Source organism: Fringilla coelebs (assembly GCF_963513975.1).
Source record: "Fringilla coelebs genome assembly, chromosome: 1".
Classification (NCBI taxonomy): Eukaryota; Metazoa; Chordata; class Aves; order Passeriformes; family Fringillidae; genus Fringilla; species Fringilla coelebs.
In genome coordinates this window covers 6,208,835-6,232,800 of record NC_140028.1, presented here as the reverse complement: position 1 = coordinate 6,232,800, position 23,966 = coordinate 6,208,835, and the positions used below count along the sequence as shown (strand labels likewise).

Sequence of the window (23,966 nt, the reverse complement as noted above, 5' to 3'; positions counted from 1 at the left end):
TTCAGCCAAGTAGCAGATCTGTTCCATTTCAAATTCTGTACTTGCATATTCTCCACTGGAAAAATACTGCCAAGGTTTAACTTCATACAAAATAATATTCCCTTCCTCTTGAATCATAGAACCATTAAGGTTGGAAAACACTTGTATGACTATCAAGTCCAACTATCAGCTCAGCACCACCACCATGTCCACCACTAAACCATGTTCTCAATTGCCATATCCACATATTTTTTAATGTTTCTTGGGATGGTGACTACACCACTCCCCTGGACAGCCTGTTCCAGTCTTTGAAAACCCTTCCACTGAAGAAGTTGTTGTCTTTTCTGGGAGGACTTATTAATACCAAAGCTTCACTGGACATTTTAATGAAAGCTGTAAGAAGCACAAAGTTGGTATTTGACTACTGCCTCATGGCAACTTCTGTATTAAGAGCTTGATCTATTGAAATGTTCCAGTCAAATTTCAGGAAGCTTTGTGCCCTCATCCTTTTTGATAGTGAAATATCCTAGTCTTTGCTCTATTATTTAATAAGAAGCAGTGAGTCCTGAACAGCCTGTAAAAGGAATCAGATTTGTGAGAACTCAAATGTCCATCTTCTGAGGACATCATGATGTAAAGCACAAAGCAATCTGTGGGCTCTAAGCAACATGCTGGGTCTGAATCTCCAACTTATGTCATCAGCAATGGGACAAACATAAGGAACCCAGTATTCATATGCCCCCAAAGATACATGGTGGTAGCTAGAAAAGAGAAATTATTTACCTGCAGCAACATTTCACATCAGAGGAACACACAGCTTTGCCTTTATGCCCATTCCATCTGCACTTGGTTCTGTGCTTAGCCATGGTGTTACACTTACCTGTGGTTACTTCCAGCATCCCATCCTTGGCCTGTCACAGCCCTGCCAGGTGCACAATGACACTCAAGGGAATGCACAGCTCCTTCTATTTGTATGAACCAATACTGACCTCGTGTGGCTGCTGGCAAGGGCAAGATACTTCTTCCTCAGCCTTCCCTTGGGACTGTCCACTGCCTGTAGGATTAAGAATCCTTGTGGTTTTTTATGCTGGCATCTTGGGAAGGCAGCATAAAAGTAACAAAATCTGAATCATCCTTCCTGTTTTCCTTCTGAATACTTCCAGTGGCAAAGGTTTTCCTGTTGTGTATGAAATTAGTTTGCAGGTTATTTGGGACTGTCAATTCCACCCCACTGGTTCACTAGTCCGTGGCATTTCAGCTGTGGAAGAAATGACATGGACATGCAGGTGCAAGCTTGGTCTCAGAATTTAATATTGAGAATAGGAGCAAAGATGTGCTGCCTGTTTAGCCCTGCTCAAAGATCTCACTTGTCGAAGCTGTTCATGAGGAGATGAGGCAGGATGCAGTTACACAACCACAAAATGCTCTTGGGAATGTTCACATCTAACCCAGACTGAACCAGACAGGGAGAGTCTGCAGTTACTATTACTGGTGATTTAAAATAACTTTCTTTTGGCTAGCTATGTCTCCCTGCCATGTACAGATTGCTTTTATGATTTATCAAAGCTTCTTAAGGATGCTCTTTCTGAGCTGCCTGCTGCTTCTTTACAGTTAGTACAGTAGAATGCAGCTCTAGAGAGGTATTGCTGTATATGTCCCACTTTAAGATCAGACAGGGTAATCCATAAATAACTCTGCAGCTAAAAAGCTTGTGACAGCTTTGGATTATACAACCAGGCAAAATGCATGTTTGTGGAAAGAGTTTCTGCTATTTAAAGTGAGACAGTTTTATGAATTTGATGTCCAAGTCCACCAAAATAATTTGAAACTTGGCAGAGAAATCACCACATCTGTATAAAACAAATTGATGGAGCATATTCAGGGATTCCTGAACCAATCTATCCAACTGCACAGTGCAAGGCAGACTTTTTGTGTTTCTACATGTTTCTTTTCAGTCTGTGCAATGAGCACCTCATGATGTTTATGGGACGAATATATCCTAGATGCAGGTGCAAAAATTGCTACTAATTATTAATTAATGGGTGAATTTGAATGCAAAATGCAGAAGACATAATGAGAGGGAGAAAAGGCAAGCAATGATGAAAGATACAGTATTTTCAGTCTGGATATTGGTTCTTATTTTCAATGTCATGGCTGAAGGAAGAAAAGCACAGATAAAGTTTCATCTGTCTTCATATGTTGGCAATTTTGTATGAATAGGAAGCTATTAGTTTCCTAGAGTAGAATTAACTGTAAGTATAGCACAGTGTGCATGTTGTCTGTTCTATCTGTGCTCTGTACTATATGTACTCTGTATCATATGTTCTCTGTGCCTTATGTGCTCTGTATTATATGTTCTTGTGCCTTATGTACTCTGTATCATATGTTCTCTGTGCCTTATGTGCTCTGTATTATATGTTCTTGTGCCTTATGTACTCTGTATCATATGTTCTCTGTGCCTTATGTGCTCTGTATTATATGTTCTTGTGCCTTATGTGCTCTGTATTATATGTTCTCTGTGCCATATGTGCTCTGTACCCTGTGCACATGCTGTACTGCTCTGTGTGCATGTGTGTGTGTTTGTGTGTGACAGAAAGTGAATGAATGCATGTCTCACTCCTTCTCTGACTCAAATCAGAGGAGAAACCTCTTTGGAGAGCAATAATAAAAACTTGATCAAGATGATGTAAGCTCTCAGGAGCCATTCAAGCTGAAGAACAGGCTGCTAATGCCACCAACCCCAACTCTGTGCATATCAGTGTCTGAACAATGATACCCAGAAGGATGAAATGCAGAAAATCCACACTTTTTTCTTCAATAATTAACCCTCAATTCCAGCTCAATAATTAACTCAAAGTCCAGTGCACCACCTTTGGTTTATTTGTTTTGTTAATTGCAGTCTAAATTGTGTAAATAAGAGCTTGGGTCTTCACTTATTCAGTCTCTTTGAATTTGCCTTCTGACTTTTAAAGCCAATTGTTCATCACACTGGATACTATCTTTGGTAGCGGGCTGGGAATGAGGATTTGTTTGTGCAGGAAACACTGCCTAGAGGAAAAGGAGGGAAAAACTGGAATATAAATATTATGGGAAGGGACACATGTTGCAGCTACAGGTATGAGTTACATCTGGAAGAACAGGACCAAAGCCCAACAATCCAAAAGCTAGAACCACGGGGAACACAGTGTGCTTCCAAGTGCTGGAGAGGCTTTAGACCAGATTTTCTTTGGGCTATACAGTGCAATGTTTTACCAGATTGCCTACTTGCACTTGGGTCTCCAACCACAAAGGAAAAAACCAGACTGTCCCCAGGCTTAAAAAGACAATGAAAGCTCATGTCACCCATGCTCTACTTCATATTACTCATGCCTGTCATGGAATTATTTGTGATTCTCCCCATTTCTCAAGGGCACACGTATCCTTCACTGTTACCCTCCCCTAAGAAGTTATTCAAAGGGTCAAACTGAGCCTTTGTCCCCTAACAGGTACCTGCCCATTGCCTTTGAGAAAATAGAGGCCTTCTTTAAAAGTGTTGCTCTTATGTTACTTTATTGGTCTAGGAATCCCACGTGTCTATGACTAAAGCCTAACCAGGATGTGGACTGTGCCATAGATGTTTTGGGAAACACCTACTTCATTTTAGACAGCCATGACACAAAATCATGGTGTTTCTTCACTAGGAGTCCCCAGCACAAAATTAGATTCTGATGAGGATATAGTTTACCATATTACCACAGTTAGATTCAGGAGAATAGTAAGGGTTATTTAGCAATTTTTTTAATAATGCACTAAAAATACCAATTTGGACCAGACATCATAAAACTGGCATTGATTTGGCTTTCCTGCACAGTTGTGATGAGTCTGTCCTGGCATTGACCACAGTACCTGCTTATCTACTTATCCTGATTGCTTTGAGGGGCATTCTGCCAAATCACAGAGAATATGCCAACTCCTGGATGTAACATTTCAAGGATGGACAAACAACTTGTTTGGATTAAGGTGAGGTCAATTCATTTTCAGCCTGTGAAAGTGGAATGTAATTATAATCAAAAGGAAAATGCATTTAACCAATGCACTAATTATGCCCTCCCTGCTGCTGGCCCCTTTGCATTTGATATGATTGTGAAATGAGTCAGGAAAAAAACATCTATACAGACACAGACACAACAACACAGCTCCTGCTGACTGCTAATCAGTTTGCAACAGGAAGGCAGCAATGCCCTAAATTTTGTAGTCCCTCCCTGGTTCTCTAAGGGCTTCCATCAACTTCTCAATGTATTTGCTGTGTTCTGGAATCACTGGGGATGACAACTCTGAATAATTATTTTTCCTCAAGAATTGCCTGAAAAAGGGTAAAGCACCAGTTAGGACCAGGAAACTTCTGGAACTGGACTCTGGTCTGCTTCACTTCCATCCTTTCCATTTTCCAAGTTAGATAAGATGGATTGTATCCCATTATATAACACTACCCATGCCATCAACACTCAGTAAATATCTGGAGAAAAATTAAATGAATAGAGAGGGATATATCCTTGCTAGAAGGATAAACAGATGCTTGTGTTGCTGATGTACAGCTGAGACTAATTTGAAGTACAGATGTATTTTTATGGAAATTGTGAGTTAAGACCAGAACTTATGGCTAGAGTCCCTGTCTCTTTGTCTAGAATAAAAGCAGAAATACCCTTTATTTGCTTGGTTAACTGGTATAGAGGAACATGGCTATAGAGTCATGAAGAAACAGAAAATCCCTCCAAACCCAGCCCACCAATTTCTGTAACTTCCTGGTAACAGTGTGCAGCCAGGTGTAAGGAAGTTCACATATGTAGTATATGGGGCCAGAGGAAATCAAGTCTACTTATGAATAATGTTCTTGAAACTCATTCTTAAATATTGAACACAAGAACACCTACAAAATGTCCTAGAATTTACTGCCTTCAAGGTTTTGCTGTTTCAAGACCTTGTTTCAAGTCTCACTTATTTCACTGGTCAAAAAGAACTCCATGTTCAAGGTCTTTTAGACCATGATTATTTTACATAATAATGCTGTATTCAATAAGTCAGAGATAGTTTTTATTGTTCAAACAGAAGGACAGCCTGAAGCATAGAATCACAGAATATTTTGGGTTGGAAGGGACATTACAACCATCTTGTTTCACTCTCCCTGCCATGGGTAGAGACACCTTCCACTAGACCACGTTGCTCAAAGCCCCTTCCAGCCTGGCCTTGAACGTTTCCAGGGATAAGGCACCAGCCACAGCCCTTCATATAGCTCATCTATTTTCTTATAAATGAGCATCTTTTATTCTACTTCTCTTCATCACTCTCATCATGTTTGCCGTGAGCTACATGGACAAAAGGAGTCAGGGAACTTCCTAATCAAGAACCACAGAAAGTACAGACAAAAGGAAGCAAAGATTTTATTGACATTTCTTTACACAGAACACAAGCTACACAAAATGCCACGATAAAGCATATGTAGAAAAATAGTAGAATCATATTGGCACTGATGACTATTCATTATTATTATTATATTATTATTATTGTCATTATTATCATCATCATCATCTTATTATACAGGTTTCATCATAACCATAATAAATAAGCATTAAAATTTCACAGTGGCATTATAAGCTTTACATTCATGATCTTATTTATACAAGGGACCATGTCAGATTTCTTCAGCTTTTTTGTATGGTCATGATTTAAAGTAGTAGATTTAAAAATTAAAAGCCCTTTCCCTTAACCTATAAGGATCTGTCCACAGTAATCCATTGACTTGATCCCTTGGAGAGGTCTGCATTGGTCTTAAAAGACATTACTTTTAAAACACATTTGACCAACTGGAAAATTGGCCTTAAAAAGAACGCAGAACATTTGTTATCTTGTGGTGGTCTGACTTTGAGATGCCATGGAATCTGCTGGCAGCCATTTGTTAAGATCTTGTGGCTGTATGAAGCTCTTCACCAGGTCAATCCACTTGCAGATTTGGTCCATTATACCAAGAGTGCATTTGACCAGCATTTCTCAGGATCAGACCTTTAATAAAGACTTTGTGAATGCTGCTGAGTCTGAACCTACATTCCAAGAAAATTGATTTGCATTTCCATTTTCCTTAAAATATCACAGAATTGACTCAACTTCACATGTTTCCACTTAGTGAGATTAGTTTTGGTTTTTTGATGTAAGTCTCACTTAAATCTTGACAGACATAGTTAAAGAAAATTGAAGTGTGTGGCAGCTGACAAATGTTCATTAGGGAAAGGGAAGTAAATTAGACAGAGGCAGACAGAGCATGTGTTGTAAATCTTGGTGTCTTAAAAAAAAATAGTACAGATTTTCTAAGCTCTCAACCTCTAATTATTGCTGCTTCTGTCTGATTTGAAATAATTCTTGAGAAACATAACTGCCTCAATCAAATATAATAATGTCTCATTTAAAAGTCCAAACTCTAGTGTCACGTGATGGAATTGGCTGTACTTGTATTCAGACCACAGAAAGGGTTATAATTAAAAATACCATAGACTACTCATCTGCAAAGTTCAGCCTCAATATCGTTACTGTATAAATTCAAATTTGCAGAATGTTGTAGATACTGTTACATGCACCAGTTATATCATGCATATTGCTTGCCCTGAACAATCAGCCCCAAAGGAAGTACTTGGAGAAGGATATATCTCTGATGCTTTGCTCTGCAGCCTGTGTGCACAAACATGGGCATGAATCCAATGCTAGTATTTTACATCCACTTTGCAAGAGTACAAATGGTTATCAAGTTCAGGGGCCAACCTCTTAAATTTGTATAGTGTTTTTATGATTAAAAACCCCATAAATTTGAAATGCTTCAAGCTGAAATTACTCGTTTGAAATTCAGCCCAATATTATTTGGCAGTTGCTTATCTGAAAAAACCTCAAACCATAATATTTCATTCAAAAAAATTTCTAGCCTTGCCTTTGTTAGCTAAAAATTGTGACAGTGTGCATACAGAAAACCACTTTCAGAGCTAATTATTTACAGGAAACAGTAGGGTTTAAATCCAAGAGTTATTTTCTAAATATTTAATAAATAAGTAAAAGATAACTCTGAAACACAGGCTAAGGATCTTCACAGAACTATGCTCCTGTCCATTGAATTCTAGTCCACATGCCAGTTGAGGAAGAGTGAAGGTCCAATTTTGGGTGTTACAATTGAGCTGGGAATTAATCCAGCAGTGTAAGGTGTTCCATTTGAATAGATACTGTAAAAATGTGGTTACTTCTGCTGCCATTGTTAACTTTAACTACTAAAAAGTCAAAGTCTGATTTTGAGAGCTACAATTTTAACACACTTTGAAGAAAATGTTGTTAAACCAAGAATATGGTTCCAGTGTCAAAACCAGAGTAACTGTGTTTGTACATTTCATACAGGGAAAGATAACACATCAATCAAAGCCTGCCTCAGAGATGTGTTTTGTTTCCAACACAAACTAGAATGGTTAATTTTAAGTGCCTGAATTTGCAGCATGGAATAGAGGGCTGAGAAAGAGGACAGAATTCACCTAAATTTCTTTATTGGCTAAATTAGGCTCATCAGCATAAACTTCCTCTAAACAAGAAAGATCTCCCAACAGACAAGTTTTTCCCACTTAAGGCTTGTATTGTTCATTGAAGGTAATTCTGTATATACAGAAAGTTTAATTGTCTGCTGTCTCAGATGCTGTGGCTAATTGTCTAACCATAATTAAAAGACAGAGATTTAAGATCAGATTTTTTTTTTTTTTAAAGGACTGGAGTATATTTTAAGGGAGTTATAAAGATGATTGATGCCAGAGTCTAAGACAATAATAAATAGATTCAGGGCTCAAGTCCAAGGAAACAAGTTTTAGGTTAAGCTGTTCCACTTGTAAGGAATCTTATTATTAGAGACAAATCCAAGTAGAAAAATATCAACATAATTTTCAATTTACTTCTGAACTTTGTGTTTTGGAATATGCTGATCTGTGTTTTGACCTGATACTTTTACCAAAAATCCAATAATATTCTGGAGTGATTTATTTTGATGAATTAGATAGGATTTTGGAAGGTGTTCTCTTTGATTTCTCTGTCATTACTGCCATCTCAGTGGGGTATATTCCTGTCAATCCTAGACAGAAGAAGGGTTTATTTTTGCCTTCTCCTCAGTCTGTCAGAGCTATATCTAGACTCTGACTCACCTGGAGACCCAAAAAGGAATGGGACAAAACATCAGCGTATGTTTTTTTCTTGGCAAAGCAAACACAGTAGAAAATGAACACAAGATACTCTATGAATAATAGTGGGTTTTCAGTGGTGTGGGTTTTTTTCCAGACATGCAGTGGAAAAGGAATATCATGGCTTGTCCAGACTTCTTGACTGATCTCCTTCATATTTCATAAGAAGATTTAACTGCAGAAAAAGGAAATAGCTAATTTCCCAAACTGGACACATAGTCAAATATATAGAAGACTAAAATTAGTAAGAAGAGTGGAAAGATGATAAATCATTGATCTACCAGCTTAAAAAATGAATGCTTGGTTGAAGAGGATGGATGTCAAGGAAAATTAAGAGACAGTTACAGGTTCCTGTCAGGAGACAGGGCGGCTCAGTTTGACATGTTGCATTGACCATAAAAACCATGGGGGTGGTAGATAACACACATCAAACTCAGGGCTGCTTAAATAAGCTTTGTCAGCTAATGGTGTGCCAAGAGGTTGACAAATCACTGCACAAAACAACCTCTGTCCTCCAATGAGGTGGATGAAGCCAAGAAATGGCTCTTTCACAGGATGTGGATGAAGCCAAGAAATGGCTCTTTCACAGAAGCTCTTGAGGACAACCAATGTAAACTGCCCCCAAAAGCAACAGAAACCTGTTAGGCTGAATGATCACCACCAGCTTCCTCCTAAGTATGCTGTGGTATGGACTATATACACTGTGTATGGGAACACAGGTCCACCTCTTATGGGAATAACACACAGCTCCTAAGGGAAAAGACACCTTCTGTGTATGTATGTATTTGGGGTACACATCATATGGGAGAGACTACATACAAGAAATATATTTATATTAGCATTTTTACTGAAAGTGATGACTCATTTTACATCAAAAACATTCCCACTCAGCCTTTCCCATGCATGTAGCTTCATATTTGATAGTGTCAGAAATGCCTTGGCCTCTTTGCACAGCTGGGAATGATGCACATAGTCTTATCCATATAAAAGTAGCAAAGAGTAAGTGCTGGAACAGGTAGGTTCCTAATAGCACTTATGCTTTCAGGAAGGAATGATAAACTTCTTAAATTAGTTGCTTGAAATATAGGAGTTTTCAACACCAAAAGCTGTTATTAGTGTAGCCCCATTTACAGGATGAATAAAAAAAGTAAGGCCATCAAAATATTCCAACCACCCGCTCCAAAATAAAAGACAATTACTGAAGACTGGACTTTCATGTGGAGAAGAGGGGTTTTTTTGTTCTTTTGCATAACTTGTTTGTGTTTGTAGCTGATATCTTTGAAAGACTGGAAGGCATGGTGGATTGTAATAAGAGTTCACAGTATCACAGTTTCACATTTGAAGAAGCAGAAGATACTTGAAGACATGAAACTCCATGCAATTAGCATATAGACATTGGACTTATGGAATATATATGCATGTGTGCAAATCCATTTCAGAAAGATATGGTTAGGTTGCTACTCAGATAAGAGCATTTTGCAGCACTTTGGGTGAAAGGAGAGAATTGAATTTTCAAAAGCAAAGAAATCAAGTTTCAAGGTTGCAGCAGAAGTTAATGTAGTCTGACCTTTTGCATAAGATGAGTTTATACATATTTATTCTTTATGCTTTTGTCCTATGAGGGGAAGGCCTGACTCATCTGCATTTAAAGCATTCTAACTGTTTAACACTGAGCAAACTCTTCTCATAAGCATTTCTATTCAGTGCATGGATTTCTCTTGGGGAAGTGCAGATGTATTACACAGGCTTCCTAAAACAGACAAGAAACATCAGCAGCCCTGGTCACACTGGGCTTCCTCAATATCTGTGCCCACAGTACAAATTAATTCAGAGGGGGCTGGAAGATTCCAGTTGTGGCAACAGGAGAACAGCTCCAGCTCTTTGGATTAGAGCCTCAGACAGGGAGAGGATGTGCTGAGCGCCAGCAGACAGAGGCCCTCCTGAACGGCAAAAAGGCACCAGTCTGCAGCAGAGCTACCATCCAATGCACTGTGTATGTTCTTAGTGCCTCTTAAGCCCAGGTTCAGGGTTGAGAAACTTGAGGGAACCCAACAAAAGATTGCCAAGAGGGTGAGGGGGTCTAACACACAACTTCTGAGCTCAGACTGAGTAAGGCTTTTCTAGCCTGGCACAAAAAACACCAAGTGACAAAGAGCTGTCTGAAAGCCTGGAAAAGGAAGTTACAACTGTACCAGAAGCAAGAAGAACACCATAGAATAAAATAGTGGGATAAAAAAAAGTAACAGAAAAAGCTGCAGCTCAGAAAGTTTAAATTGGATTTTTTTAAAAATTGTTTTGTTGTTGTTTGCTTGGTTGTTTTCCCTAGGAGTGATATATAGCAGTTGAGAAGGTATTCCAGAGTAGCTGTAGTATATCCATCACCAGATGTTTTTAATACCCAGCAAGAGAAATATATGGCTGACCTTACCATGAGGTTCATGATAATCCTGCTTTGAACAGGAATTATACAGGGATACTTCCAGCTGCTCCATCTGAAACAAAATATTCTGTCATCTGTCAGGATGGGGGCATGGCAGTCTTCAAAAAGGGCTGAGAAAATTGACTGCAGTGAATGTGTGAGCATGATGTCCCACTCCTGGAAAAATGGAATGGCAGTGCTGGATATATTTGTGAATCCCTGTCTGCACAGACTTCACAGTACATGGAAGAGATGCAGTCAGGTCATGGAAAGGTGACCAAGAAAATATGGGACAAAGAACAGTAGTTTAGGGCAATTTAGGCATCTCAAAGGAATTGCAAACTGAGGGAACCATGAACAGAGCCGGGGGCACAGTGTTGCTGTGGTTATGTTTGACCCAAAAGGCAAAACCAAACCAGTGGAGAGTGAACTGCAGCTAATCAATCCCCTCACTATGAATTTCGTTACTCCAAACAATAATGGTCTAATTTTAATTCAGTAATTATTTGTCCTGAGATTGTCGTACTACAGCCATAAAGTAACTGCATTAAAGATGAATACTAACTCTAACAGAACTGGATTTATTCTGGTTTATAACTTGAAAACAATTCAATAATTAAATAAACACTGAAAATTTGGAGGAGGATGTAAATTTAGCTAGAAACTGCCAATTAGATAACATAAACTATCAAAACTGCTGAGCATATGTGTGTTGAAATAAAGAAAAACACTACATAAGAGTTCTCTATGGGACATGACCTTTAGCATCTAAATAACCAGCTGGAGTGAAATATGTCAGGCTGTTCTGATGATAATTTATAAATGGAAATTTAAGTCCACAAAGAAAATAATCATTCAGCTAGGCTGACGCATATTGACATGCTGAGACTGCCTCAGAAATGCTCCATGACTATTCATTATGTGTTAAATTTCATGGGATATTTGCATAAGACTTCACAAGTGTCTAACCCTGTTATTAGAAGTTCTCATCTTTCTCCTTCATCACCACTCTCACTATTTTAAATGCAGAGGTAGAAAGCCAGAGAATTTCTTTTTTTTTTTTTTTTTTTTTTTTGTAACATGCAAAAAGCACTAAAGAAAACTACAAATTCTAATGAAAACTTTTCTTGAATTCCCAGTTTTCACACTGTCTTGTGATAGCTTTCTGTCTTGGGTGTGGCTCTTTTCTGGCAAGGGAACAGTGAAGAGGATTGTTCAGTGGATATTTATGAAATGCTTTGAAGTAAAATAGTGCTCAGAATTTGTGTAGGTAATTCCAAAGCTCCGTGCTAAGGTTTCAAGTCTTTAGAAAATAATCCTTTAAAGCTAAAAAATTTCAATTTCCTCTAATGTTAGTGGACAGACCTGATTTTGAAAGCAAATTTTGAATTTCATTAAAGGGAAAATGAGCATTCATTGGAGGCCAGAAAAAGACCCATTCCCTAACAGATTTTAAAGGAGCCTTATTAATATCGTAAATGTTTCCTTTTGGTTAAGGTGTACAGTCAAAACTTGCACCCATGTGAAAACTTGCACCCAGTATGAAAAACTGAAGTAATCCACTCCACAAATGCTGACCCTCCAGTTTCTGTTGATGTCTTAGACACCCAGAAAGTGAGTCTTATTATAAGTTACCTGTATAAGGAACAGAGATAAAAAACTCTTACTGCTGCCAAAGCACAAAACAGGATCACTCCTGCAGACTTTCAGTAGCACTTACCTCTCTTCACTGACTACAGATAGAAATTAGGCCTTTTATTTTAGTAGAACAAATTCATTTTGCAACAAGTTTTTTAAGCACAAATTAGGTGAGGAAATCAAACAGGACAAATTCTACAACTCTCCAAGCAGAAAAAATTCCAGAGTATTCAGAAGATTGGATTATCTTTTTCCATAAGATTGAAAACCTACTTCTTGAAAATCCTCAGCCAAGATGCAGAAAGAACTTACTATTCTGCCCCTTATCTGCACATACGTAGTCAATACTGCAATTTCTCTCCATCCATACTTTTAAAAAATCCATTTCAGAAGATATTAAATTATTTTAAAATTGGGGAGAAATAGGCTCTAGGAAACCCAGAATATCAGAGAAAAAATAATTCAGCTATGCATAAAGGCATGATCATAGAATTATAGATATCCACTGAATTGTTATCACCACACTGTTTTCAAGTTCTTAAATTCTTTTAAAATTTCAGTCCTCTTAAATGTTATAGTCTGCTTCAGGAACTTCTTGTCTTTCTTCCATCCCCCTATCTTTGTCTCTGTCTTTCAAAGCCTTGACATCTGCTGGCTCTGCTCCTCTTGTACTACACCTTCCCCCCAGAGAACTTGCTCATCTGGGCTACAGTCCACACTTCACCGCTGATGCTGGAAAACCTCAATAGCCAAATACACTTTACCTGGTGGAGATCCTCCTTGCCAGTTTTAAGCTTTTTAGATGCTAAAAAACAACCTTGGAATATTGGCTTTGTTTTCTACTTAACTGAAGAATCCTTTGGAATTGAAGAGAGTTTCACTTCAAATACAGCTCACACTAATATATATATATAACAAGCGATAAAAAACCCCCGGGTTTGTCCCTTCTCTGTCCAAGGTCCTGAAAAACGCCGAGAGCGTCACTGAAGCATTTAAGCCCTGCCCCCATAGAGGAAGCTGAAGGGAACCTGTGTAGATTGTGGGGGAAATCCTTGCAGAAATACTGCAAATGTACTTAAATGTATTTTAAAAGGCTTCATGTGAAAGGACATTTGACATATTGAAATTCCAAAGGTTGTTACAGAAACAAAGATGCCAACTGGGCACTTTGCTAATTTTTATGAGGATAATACTTGCTGTGTATTTATTTCCATGGAAAGTAAGTCCATGCTGATGACTACACTTTGATGAAGTCCAAAAACGTATATATTATTTATATTATAATGACAATGCAGATTTCTTTGCAGTATTGTCTATACAATTGAGTAGATTTATAGCACCTAGAGGCAATATCCCAGTAAAAAGAATAAAAGAAGAAGTGAGGGAGGTTATTCTGAGAACTTAAAATGGAAGCTCAACTAGACCACTACTGCCAATATATCCCACAATGTTCTGCCAAGGATGATAAAATCTGTGTCTTATCATTTGACAGGAATGAAACTTCCCAGATTTTTCTGAGGTTCCACAGGAGCTTTCTTCCATACTGCACAAGATGTAAGTTATGTGGACCTGATCCAAGTCTATAAAGAATCCAACTCCAGCTCTGAAATCTGACTGAGCCATCAGAGGATTCTATATGAATAGGAACACTGACACCTTTAGGTATATTTATCCATCAGTCAGAGCACTGGTAGGAGTACAGAACATCAAAGTGAACATGGAAAGACCCACCAACTCCTGCAGCAAAGCAGAGACCTTTTCCCATGTCCATCCTCTCACAGTCATGCAAACAGAAGTCTGGGGATGCTGTCCAATGTCCGAGGCAAGGCAAGAACCTCCCATCTGAGTATAAGAACAGCTACACTGGTTTGTTGTCAGGCTGTGAGAGTTGGTGAGTGAGACCTGGAAATAAGCAATCTTCTTTGTATAGACTATGTAAACTCGCACAGCAGGTGTGTATATAGGTGTAAAGTCCTTTCTTTCTAAATGTTTTTCAGAATCTTCAGTTTTCAGGTTCCTGAATGTTTTCTTTGAGTGGACCAGACCCTCATACAGCACACTGAAGATTGCTTACAGTTAGAAGTTGCTTTTCTTTCCTGTTTTTTCATATAGGAGTACTACTCCTGGCTTAAAAGGGCTGCAGTATATAATGACTCCACCTCCATGTCCCTTTATATTTAAAATTCTGTAGACAATTTACTGAGGGAGAAGTTGTGATATGTCTGTGCAGCTGCCACTAGACTGCTGAGGCCAAAAAGTGAGAAAGAATTCCCAAACAAGAAATGGAAACCACAGGCTTCCTGATAGAATTCATTTGTTAACTGAGGAAAACTGACTGTTAACATTTAACAGTCAATCTGTAAGGAAAAAAAGAGAAAAAGAGGGAGAGAGCAAGACAAAATAGTATGTACCTATTTAATTCAAGTACTGAGGTTTTTTTTAAGAAACTTGTCAACATTGAATCACACCATGGAGTTGTTCCCATAGAATTTCTGCCTCTCTGAGGGCACAAGGTTTTTATGTGTAATACTTCTTTTCAGGTGTTTTAGTCTCACCCTTTGGTATATACCTTCTTTCTCCTTCCTATTTTAAAAACATGCCTTAGTTATCAAGCCAGCCTTTTTCCTTTACCAGTACTTGCCAGTCTGCTAAAACTCTTTTATTGAACTAATTTTGTGTAAGTTTTTAACTTTTTTTCTTTTGAGAAAAAATAGTTTTACTTTTTGTAACTACAAATATTTCCCTGTGGCTGTGATGTATTTTGTTTTCATTTTGTATTCTCTTATTTCACAAATCCCCACCATCTTAATCTTAGTTTATTGATAGGAGTCTTGACACTTGAACCCAGCTTTGTAATTTTTTTACAGTCATTGCTAGAAGATATGGAGACTTGTTCATTTTCATTTTTAAACAAATTGTATTTGCTTTAAAAAACTGCCTGCCTTCTAAACAAAAATAGTTGTGAAGAATTATTCACTTTCTCTTTTTTCAAAAAACTCCATGTGACATTGAAAATTCATCCAAATATTATGAAAATGTGCAGAAAGTTATTGAAATTTGTCACTTTAAATCTGATAACTTTGTGGCAAAAATCCTACTGCAAATTTAATGAAAAAAATAAAAATTGGGAAATATGTTCTTTTTCAAAACTCTTAAAAACAACTTAGGTAACATTGCATGAATAAAGTTTTAAATAGTTCAACCAGCTGTAACCATATAATAATTAGGACTGTATACATCACTGCAAATGGGCTTTAACAAAGCATTTAGAGAGTATTGCAGAGGATCTTAAGACATTCTTATTTTTTTTAAGGTTTCCACAATCCTTATCATTCTACATCTCCAGCCTTTATTTTTGCAAATATTTGGGGTTTTTAAGGGTATAACTGGCGATATTTTGAATTCCATATCAGAATAATAAATTAGAAAAAAAAAAAAAAGAAACTTGTTGGAACAAATGGACTTCAATACAAATGCAGACATAAAAATTTTCACTTTAAGATTGTGACACAGTCAGTTACGATCCTTTATAAATGTAAACAGAAGAAATGTTAACAGATGCCACTGATATTTTACAAGTAATCCAATATAGTTCTCTTGGTTTGGCAGCTTGTAACTCAAATTAAATTCTTCCCAAACTAAAGTTGGGTCTTCTTTTTAAAAACAAATATCAATATTTGTTCATTCTATGTAAAATATTTTACTCCTTTCCATTATTTGAATGTACAATTTGTATGTTACAAATTATTACCAGTAATGGAACCATCCAAATATTTTTTTCCACCAAACAGAAAGACTGAAACTGTCATAAATGGTTTTCAGACTTCTCAGTTCATCACAAAGAAGGTTTTAACCTGAGTTCACATACACTTGTTTCCTTGTGTGTTAACTACCCCAAAAGTGCTACAAATGTAGAGCATTGTTAATGCATAAATAAGCAATAAATCAACAACAGACAAGTTCCTGGTTTAATATTCAGGAGAAATAGGAATTATATTGGTCCAATCACATTTAGAGAATTAACCTTCTTATTCTGATTCCTTCTGTACTTCAGAAGTGGCTCATGTCTTTATGTGGACAAAAAAACATAGAAACTGAAGAGGAATATTTATTTCTTCCAAAAGCACCAATACTTGGAAGCTTGAATGCCTTAAAGCCATAGCACTTTATTCTCTGAAAGAGAAATGGAAATGGAAAGTTTGAAAGTCCCACCTGATCTCATTTCTAACATTGCACTCTGTTGGCTAAGGAAGTCTCCTCCACCCAATGGAAAGGTTGGCCTCTGTTACCCCATACTTCAGGCACTATTTGAAGTAGTTGAGTCCTGCCACGAGGAAAAACTTCTCCAGGAAAAGTTCGGAGTCCAGCACGGCAATGTGGGCAGCCCGGCCTATCAACGTGTTGGCGGTGTTGGGCAGAGCGTGAAACACGTTGTGTCTGATCAACGTGCAGTCCTTGGCCCCAATCAAAGGCTGGAGCAGGTTGTTGATCATTTCTGCGTAAACAGGACCTGAAAAAGGGTTGAGATATCACAACTACACGCCAAAGCTCCCAGACCCTCTCTTTTCTTCCAGTGTCATTTAACACAGTCTCAGTGAGAAGGAAAATGGAAGCAAGGCCAAAAATTAATGTAAGAAACAGCAATCCAGTTCAAAGATTTTCCAGGTACCAGAGTGGTGCTCTGATATATGGTTTCTTTGAGCTAGGTCTTATAAGTTCTTGGAGATTTATATCACACCCAAGATAGCTCAGCTACCTTAAAAGGCATAAAATCAGTAGTATGGCTTCTGTGGTAGTGTTGTAAACAGAAAAGTTTTAATAAAAGGCAAATTAAAAAACCCCTTACAGAGAAAACCTGAGCCAAGTGGAAGAGGTTCTTGCTGCTGGTAAAACACCCCACAAAAGCAATTAGTTTGTTTGTTCTCTTCTTTTTCTAGCAAATTGCTTAGGTGGGACTTTTTGGCTTCTGTCCAATTGGCTATCCTTAATTTTGAGGTCAAGTTCCCAAGGTCCTATAAGGTGTTTTTTTACCTAATTGAGGAAAGAAACTTCTGGGATTTTTTCCTTTTTTAGGAGACAAAGGATAGTTTTGTGACTCCGCCATCAGGGGACAAAACTTCAGTGCTCATCTAATGGAGGCACTGGTCATGGGGAGGAATCTGCTGAAGCTGCTTAGCATGAGGCCTGGGACATCCTCAGCCTTTCCTCTGTCAGTGAAGAAAATGCTCATGCATCTTTTAGGGGAGTGGGGCTGGGCTCCTACTGGCTATTAATTAAAATGTGAGAGGGTCTGGCAGGACACAAGTCCAGTTGGGTTTCTCTGGTGATTCTAATGCAGGAAAGGCATAATGTAGAGATAGTTGAGGTGTTTATAGGGGCAGAAACAATGGCTCATGAAACATTTAGAGATAAATTATCTGATATATTGATAAATGTAATGATCTGCTTCCTGCTAGATCCAATATGTCCCCAAGGAACAAACACTGTAGGTGAGTTGAAAATTTTGTTTTAATTCATGTCTGAGGTAAGTAGAAAGAGCTGTCATTTAAGTAAGAGGCATGAAGGCAACCATGCTTATTATTGGGCCTGTGTGTCTCTTTCTGCTTCCAATGAATACCTCCATTTCTAGGTAATAACTTATGTGAAACGGGGATGAAATTGCACTGAACATTATTCCTGAATGTGGTATCAAACTGAAGCCACGAAACATTTTATAAATGAGCAAGACTGCTAATAACAAAAGCAATACACACAGCCTGAGATCACAGGAGGGCCTCTGGTGGTGTGAGTCCTGATGTATTTTACAGATTTTATTACAAAACAATATGATTTTAGATCTGTCCCTTAAATTATCTTGCAATCATTCAAACACTATTGAAAACAAAGGGAAACCCTCCTTACTTTGGACGTGTTTAGAAAGATTTCATTATGTGAAAAAAAGGGGAGACAGTACAAGTAAATCAGCAGACAACAGAAAAAACATTGTCAAGAGCTAGTTCTATTATCACTTAAAAAATAAAATTAGAGGGAAGGGGAGGAAGCAGTAAGAAACCTTTGATTATGACCTGATTGAAATTTGTTTTCATCAGGAAAAGAGCTTCTTGAAAATCTTCTTTTATTGATTTCAGTAATTTCCTGTGGGAAATGAACACTTTCTTCCTTATCAAATAAACATTTGAGTTTTCATCATGTTGATGAAAAACCTTTCTAATGTAATGACCTCAGTTGAACAGAAATGCAATTCTTAACAGCCTTGGGAATATATAAAAGAGGTATATTAAACATACCTGTATGTCTGTCCTTAAGTGCATTTTTGCACATTTCTATTCTTGCTGAATGGAAAGGTACGTATCTGTCTTGGGGTGAGGCCACTAACACAACATTTTTAAAATACTGAAGACCTGTGGCAAATACATTAATCACAATTAAGCACAGTCATGAAAAATAATACATTGTCAGCATGATTATATCATGTTCAAAGGCTTTTGAAAACCTACAGTGCAAAATAAATTATAATTATTAAAACATGGAACAGAATATTAGAAATATTTATAACAGCTTAAACACATTTCTGTTGCTTCTGTGAACTATTTGTTACTTATCAATTAATTGTATGTCAACAAGGAAAAGTAAGAGCTGTCTGTAAGAAAAAACTTTTATTAAAACCTTACTTTTGCAAATATTTATACTTCTAAACAGGATCAAGTTCTAAGTAACACAGTAAAGTAGTAAAATTCCCAAACAAGATAGAGGGAGAAGAAAAGGAATTGCTATAATATGACACTGTTACATTGGTGTTGAGTGAGTCTTAGGGTCCATCCAGTTCCTGCATGCAGCAGTCACTTGACAAATCCACACTGCTGGTACATCACTGAAAACCCCAAATTCTGCCTCTTCCCCGGAGCTAATGGGGCCACTGATGCGCTCCTGCTGTTTGACCTGTCTATGCTATCTTGAGTCCTCCATCACCCACATTTAACAGAAAAATAAGAAAATGGACACTCATGACATAACCTACTTGTTCAGAAATTATCCTCAATACAGAAGAGCTGTGGGTTTGTCGTTCATCTTTCCCTCTCTCTTATGGGAAAGTGGTCCAGAACAAGAGCCAGGCTGGATGGGGCTTTTAGCTGCCTGGCCCATTGCAGGGGGATAGGAACAGATGATCTTGAAGGCCCATCCATGTCTCTATGATTCCACAATTATGATTTCTAGACTTTCATAGAAAATCTGGCCATCACCACCACAATGAAAAGTCCTGCTGGCAGCTATTCCAAAACCTGTCTTAAGGTTTTTATCATTTTATTCTTGTGCAGTCAAACCAACTGAGTTTGTAACTTTGGTCTGAAGTTAAAGATAGGAGAAGCCCCAGTGAGTGTTACCATAACTAAAACCTTATGTGAAGAGGTGCAATAGGGAAGAATATTTTATTGTGGGTTTTGTTTTGGTTTTTATTTTCACAACAAGCATGAGAAACATTTCTTAAAGAGATTGAAAGGTAGCAGGGACTCCTACTTTAATAAGGAAGTCAGAAATTGCTGGAGGCTTAAAGAGTCACCTGGCAATGTAGGCACAACACTGCTTCTGGCATTTCTCCCTCTGTAGGTTCTCCCCACTTTTGGGAGCAGGGTGCCAGGGCAGGGACATCTCTCCATTGACTCAGTATGCAAGTTCATATGCTCACATGTGGACACGTCTATATCATTGGATATTTTTCCTAAGCATCTACCCAGGTGATTCTGACAACTCTCTCCACACTTAAATTTCTGCTTTCTCCCTTTTGAAGGACAACAACTGCATTTATAGCCTCTTATATCTCCAGTCTACCAAGCTAACAAGCAGCAGCTTTGACTCACTACACTTGCTTGGGAATTCATTGCTTGGGAAGTTAAAATATGAGCTTTTTGTGTAGACCCAATTTTATTTTTATTTGACAATAGTAAAGCAGCCATCAACTGTATTCCATGGAAATAAGAACTAGGGAATCAAAGGGAAAATTCAAATAACACCAATTTACATCGACATCCTGTCATTGATTGAGTTATGTAACATATCTGTAAGATTTAGATGTTCTATTCATACTAACGTAGTCTTTGTTTCCTATTAGCAGTGCACAAAAATATGAGAAAAGAACTAAACTACAAGTAGTGACCTTGTCACTACCTACTTAGCACCAGTTTGCTCACACTCAACATTAAAAACAACTCTTAAAAGAAAACAACTGCTTCAACAGAAGGATCACACTTATATTCTTTTCTTAAGAAAAGCCTGATCTATTTAATTTATTCATGATAGACTAAAGAATAGGAAAAATGATTCTCTATTTAGACATCATTTTTCTAGTGTGAGGCCATACATCTTTTTCTGTAGTACAGAAATGTCAGTACAGACATGAATAAAATTTGCTCTTCATCTCACAGAGTCATATTTCCTAGAGACAAGAGATGTTAAACTTACAAAAAAATAATAAAAAAGGAAAAATGGTTTTCATCTCATAGCATAAATTAAGGAATGATGGCCTGTCAAGAATGATGTTTCTTTCTCCCAGAATATAAACTCAGGTGCATGTTTACTACAGCATGAAGGTCTTATTTAACACTAACAGGTTGGCAAAGACGTTATCTGATAACTTTCACAGAAAAAATGCACAGATGAAATTGATATTAGATTTTACACAGGGCAGCTCTTCTAACAAGTGTGTTTATAGAATGATCATTAACAAAATGCAGATTTCCTTAGCTCCCTGGAGAATAGGACAACCCAGCACAAGCCATGGAATAGCCCTTGGCACATCCCAAGGCACATCAAGCCCTACTCACCCGTTTTTTGGCTGAGCTGATAGAGGAAACACTTGCGTAGGTCCGCGTTGTCCCTGAAGGTCAGTTGCAAAAGCGACCCTGACTTTTTTAACTTCTGCATTAGCCATAGACCTGGAATGAAAATTGGTGCATATTTTTATCCTTTGTAAATCATCAAGCAGGAGAGTTAAAGACATGTGCCTACAGTAATGATAGCACAGTAATTTTCTAGAAGTCTTGTTTGTTCTTGTACTCCCTATCAACAGGGAGAAAAGTCTAAGGGTCTCACATGATAGAGGTAACAGTTTTAAACTAAAAGAGGGTAGATTTAGGCGACATCTAAGGAAGAAATTCTTTACAGTGAGGGTGGTGAGACACTGGAAAAGGTTGCCCAGAGAGGTGGTAAATGTCGCATCCCTGGAAATAATCAAGGTAAGGTTGAACAAGGCTTGGAGCAAACTGATCTAATTGAAGATGTCCCTGCTCATAGCAGGGGTGGAAATAGATGATCTTTAAGGTCCCTTCCAACCCAAACTATTCTAAGATTCTGTGGTTGTCTCACGGTAGTAGGAAAACACTCAGGAAGACTGAAATGAAAGACATTTCCATAATAATGTCTCTTTTTCAGCCATGGAGACTCCTCTCTTTATTTGCAGCAGAGAAGAAGTGGGACACTAAGTGGAAACCCCTGAGCTTTCCAGGGAGCTATATGATGGACCCTGTAGATATTGAAATTGCAATTTTTTTCTGAAGTGTGAAGGTTTGAAGTCTTCAGCAAATATTTTCCCCAACTTCAAGCTACAAGTCATGCTACAATAAATTCCTACCTCCAGTTGTTGCCCTCTCATGCACTCTGCTGTGGACCACAGCCAGTCAAAGCTTTCCCATCAACTCTTACCTGTACTAACCAAAGTGCTGTTGTTGTAAAGGGTTCCCAGGTGAGGCCCAGAGAGGGACAGGAAGGTGTGTAACTTGTTGAGGTAATAGCGAAACCTGGGGCGAGTTAGTACAGATCGAATGATGACGTTACCAAGGGAATGTCCAATAAAACTGTTGGGGAAGAAAGAATTACATTAATACAAAACCCACCTGTGTTTTCTTTAAAATAGACATAAAGATGGCACAAATGGCTCTGGAGGGAGGACTCTGTCAGGACTTTCAATAAGATCCTTTAGATATCATTAAATGTATTTTTCAGCCTACAAGATTCTCTTTCATAAGAATCTTTCTCTTTCATTCCCATCTATAGGAATGTAAAAATTAATCTCAGTGATTCAATGGCTTTTGACACAGGGCACTTTAGGAAAAGCTAGTTTCACTAGATGTTGCTCATGTAACTCAAACAGTTACACACTATTTGCTATCTAATAAAGCTTACCTTATTCGGGATATGGAAAGGTTGTACAACTGGATATGCTGAATAATTTCATCCAATAATCGGTCAGTCATTGTATCAAAATCAGCAAAAGTATCAGTCTGTAAAAAAATTAAATGAGTTCATGAATTAAAATATATTATATTTATTGAAGACTGATGCTATTTTTAAAGTCAAATTCAAGCAGAAATGTAACAACCACTGTAATTTTTCTTTTTACGTGCTCAAGGGGGAAGAAGGGACATTTTCCTCAGTCTCCAGGTCCTCTTTTAAACTGAAGTTTTCCTTTGAAAACTTTCCTTGCTGAGTGATTCCAGAATCATAAGCACGATGCTAAAGCAGCCTGACTTGACACTAGTGAGAGCTGCTAATGCTCAGCTGCTCTAGATACCAAGGTCTGCACATGAAAGAAAAGCTTTTGGCATTTAGGATTCAACAGATTACTGCAATAAAATACTTTACAGGATTATATGTTGACATGAGGGTTATGCTGATGCTAAGAATGTCATCACAAAATTATTTGGCCATCTCAATCAAATGCTGTGTGTTTGTGATTCAACAGTCATCAGTAAGAGAATGAGTGCTAGAGACAGATGAATAATTTGTTGCTTGCAACAGTACTGCCAGTTGCGAGACAATAAAACAAGCAATATATTTGCAGTCTATACAATTACAGGCAGATCTCATTCAGAACTTTGTAATTTGGCAATCCAACAGGACTCTAAATCAAACTCCTAACTAATGAGATGCCACAAAACAATCATCAAATGTTGGAACAGCTATTCAGAGTAAAGATATGAGTAATTAATGCTTTTGAAACATATGAGTAATTAATGCTTTTGTGACACAACTCATCTTGCTAATTGCAGCTCTTGCACAGGAAAACATGTCGATATTCACTTTGCAGTACAGACTTAAAATAAATGTTCTCATAAACTAAAAACAGTCCAGTAACCTTCTGCCTGTTTGTTTTGTCTGCATTGATAATTAATGATTTCCTCCTAGGCTCATTATCCCAAACCTTTCATGTTGTTTAAAAGTGCAAGAATATCAGCCTGAATGTTAATCATAACCAAAATATGTCAAGTGTCATATTTCACCTGATTATATCTCCATTCTTTACTGTCATTTCAGCCTAACTGAGCTTGTCAAATGCATCACAAATGAATGCCCAAAAAAGTGATTTGAATTTTCTTCTATAAAGCAAACTAGCTAAATGACTGATTTCTTGGGTCACTTTCAGTGTGGTTCTCAGAGAAGGGAAAAACAGTGATGAGATGCTTTACAACATTAAAATAGCCATCAAGCCACCCAGGTTCCACTTCCAGTGCTGTGAGAATTTCCCCACCTTCCTAGACAATAAGATGTCTAAATAGTTTCCATCATGGACTCTGGATAAATACAGATGTGTAAAGATGTTTCATTCTCTGAAAACATTCTCTTCTCACGGAAGAGGCCTTGATGGAAGTGTAAAGTGGTCTCCTGACTATTTTCACTTTGCTTACATTCACTGTCCAGGTTTGCTGCTGACA

The 23,966-nt window shown here is 37.7% G+C and overlaps 1 protein-coding gene across 1 annotated transcript in view; it reads right to left on the bottom strand.

The window, feature by feature from the left end:
- Positions 1-16,565: 16,565 nt before the first annotated feature.
- FAM135B (family with sequence similarity 135 member B) overlaps positions 16,566-23,966 on the bottom strand; it is a gene marked incomplete at both ends in the record, with an annotated part of 125,057 nt that continues 117,656 nt past the window's right edge. Inside the window, 5 exons of the mRNA XM_084204511.1 lie at positions 16,566-16,771; positions 18,549-18,662; positions 21,081-21,191; positions 21,958-22,109; positions 22,438-22,535. Of these exons, the coding sequence (XP_084060637.1) occupies positions 16,566-16,771; positions 18,549-18,662; positions 21,081-21,191; positions 21,958-22,109; positions 22,438-22,535 (681 nt within the window). The remainder of the gene's footprint in view (positions 16,772-18,548; positions 18,663-21,080; positions 21,192-21,957; positions 22,110-22,437; positions 22,536-23,966) is intronic.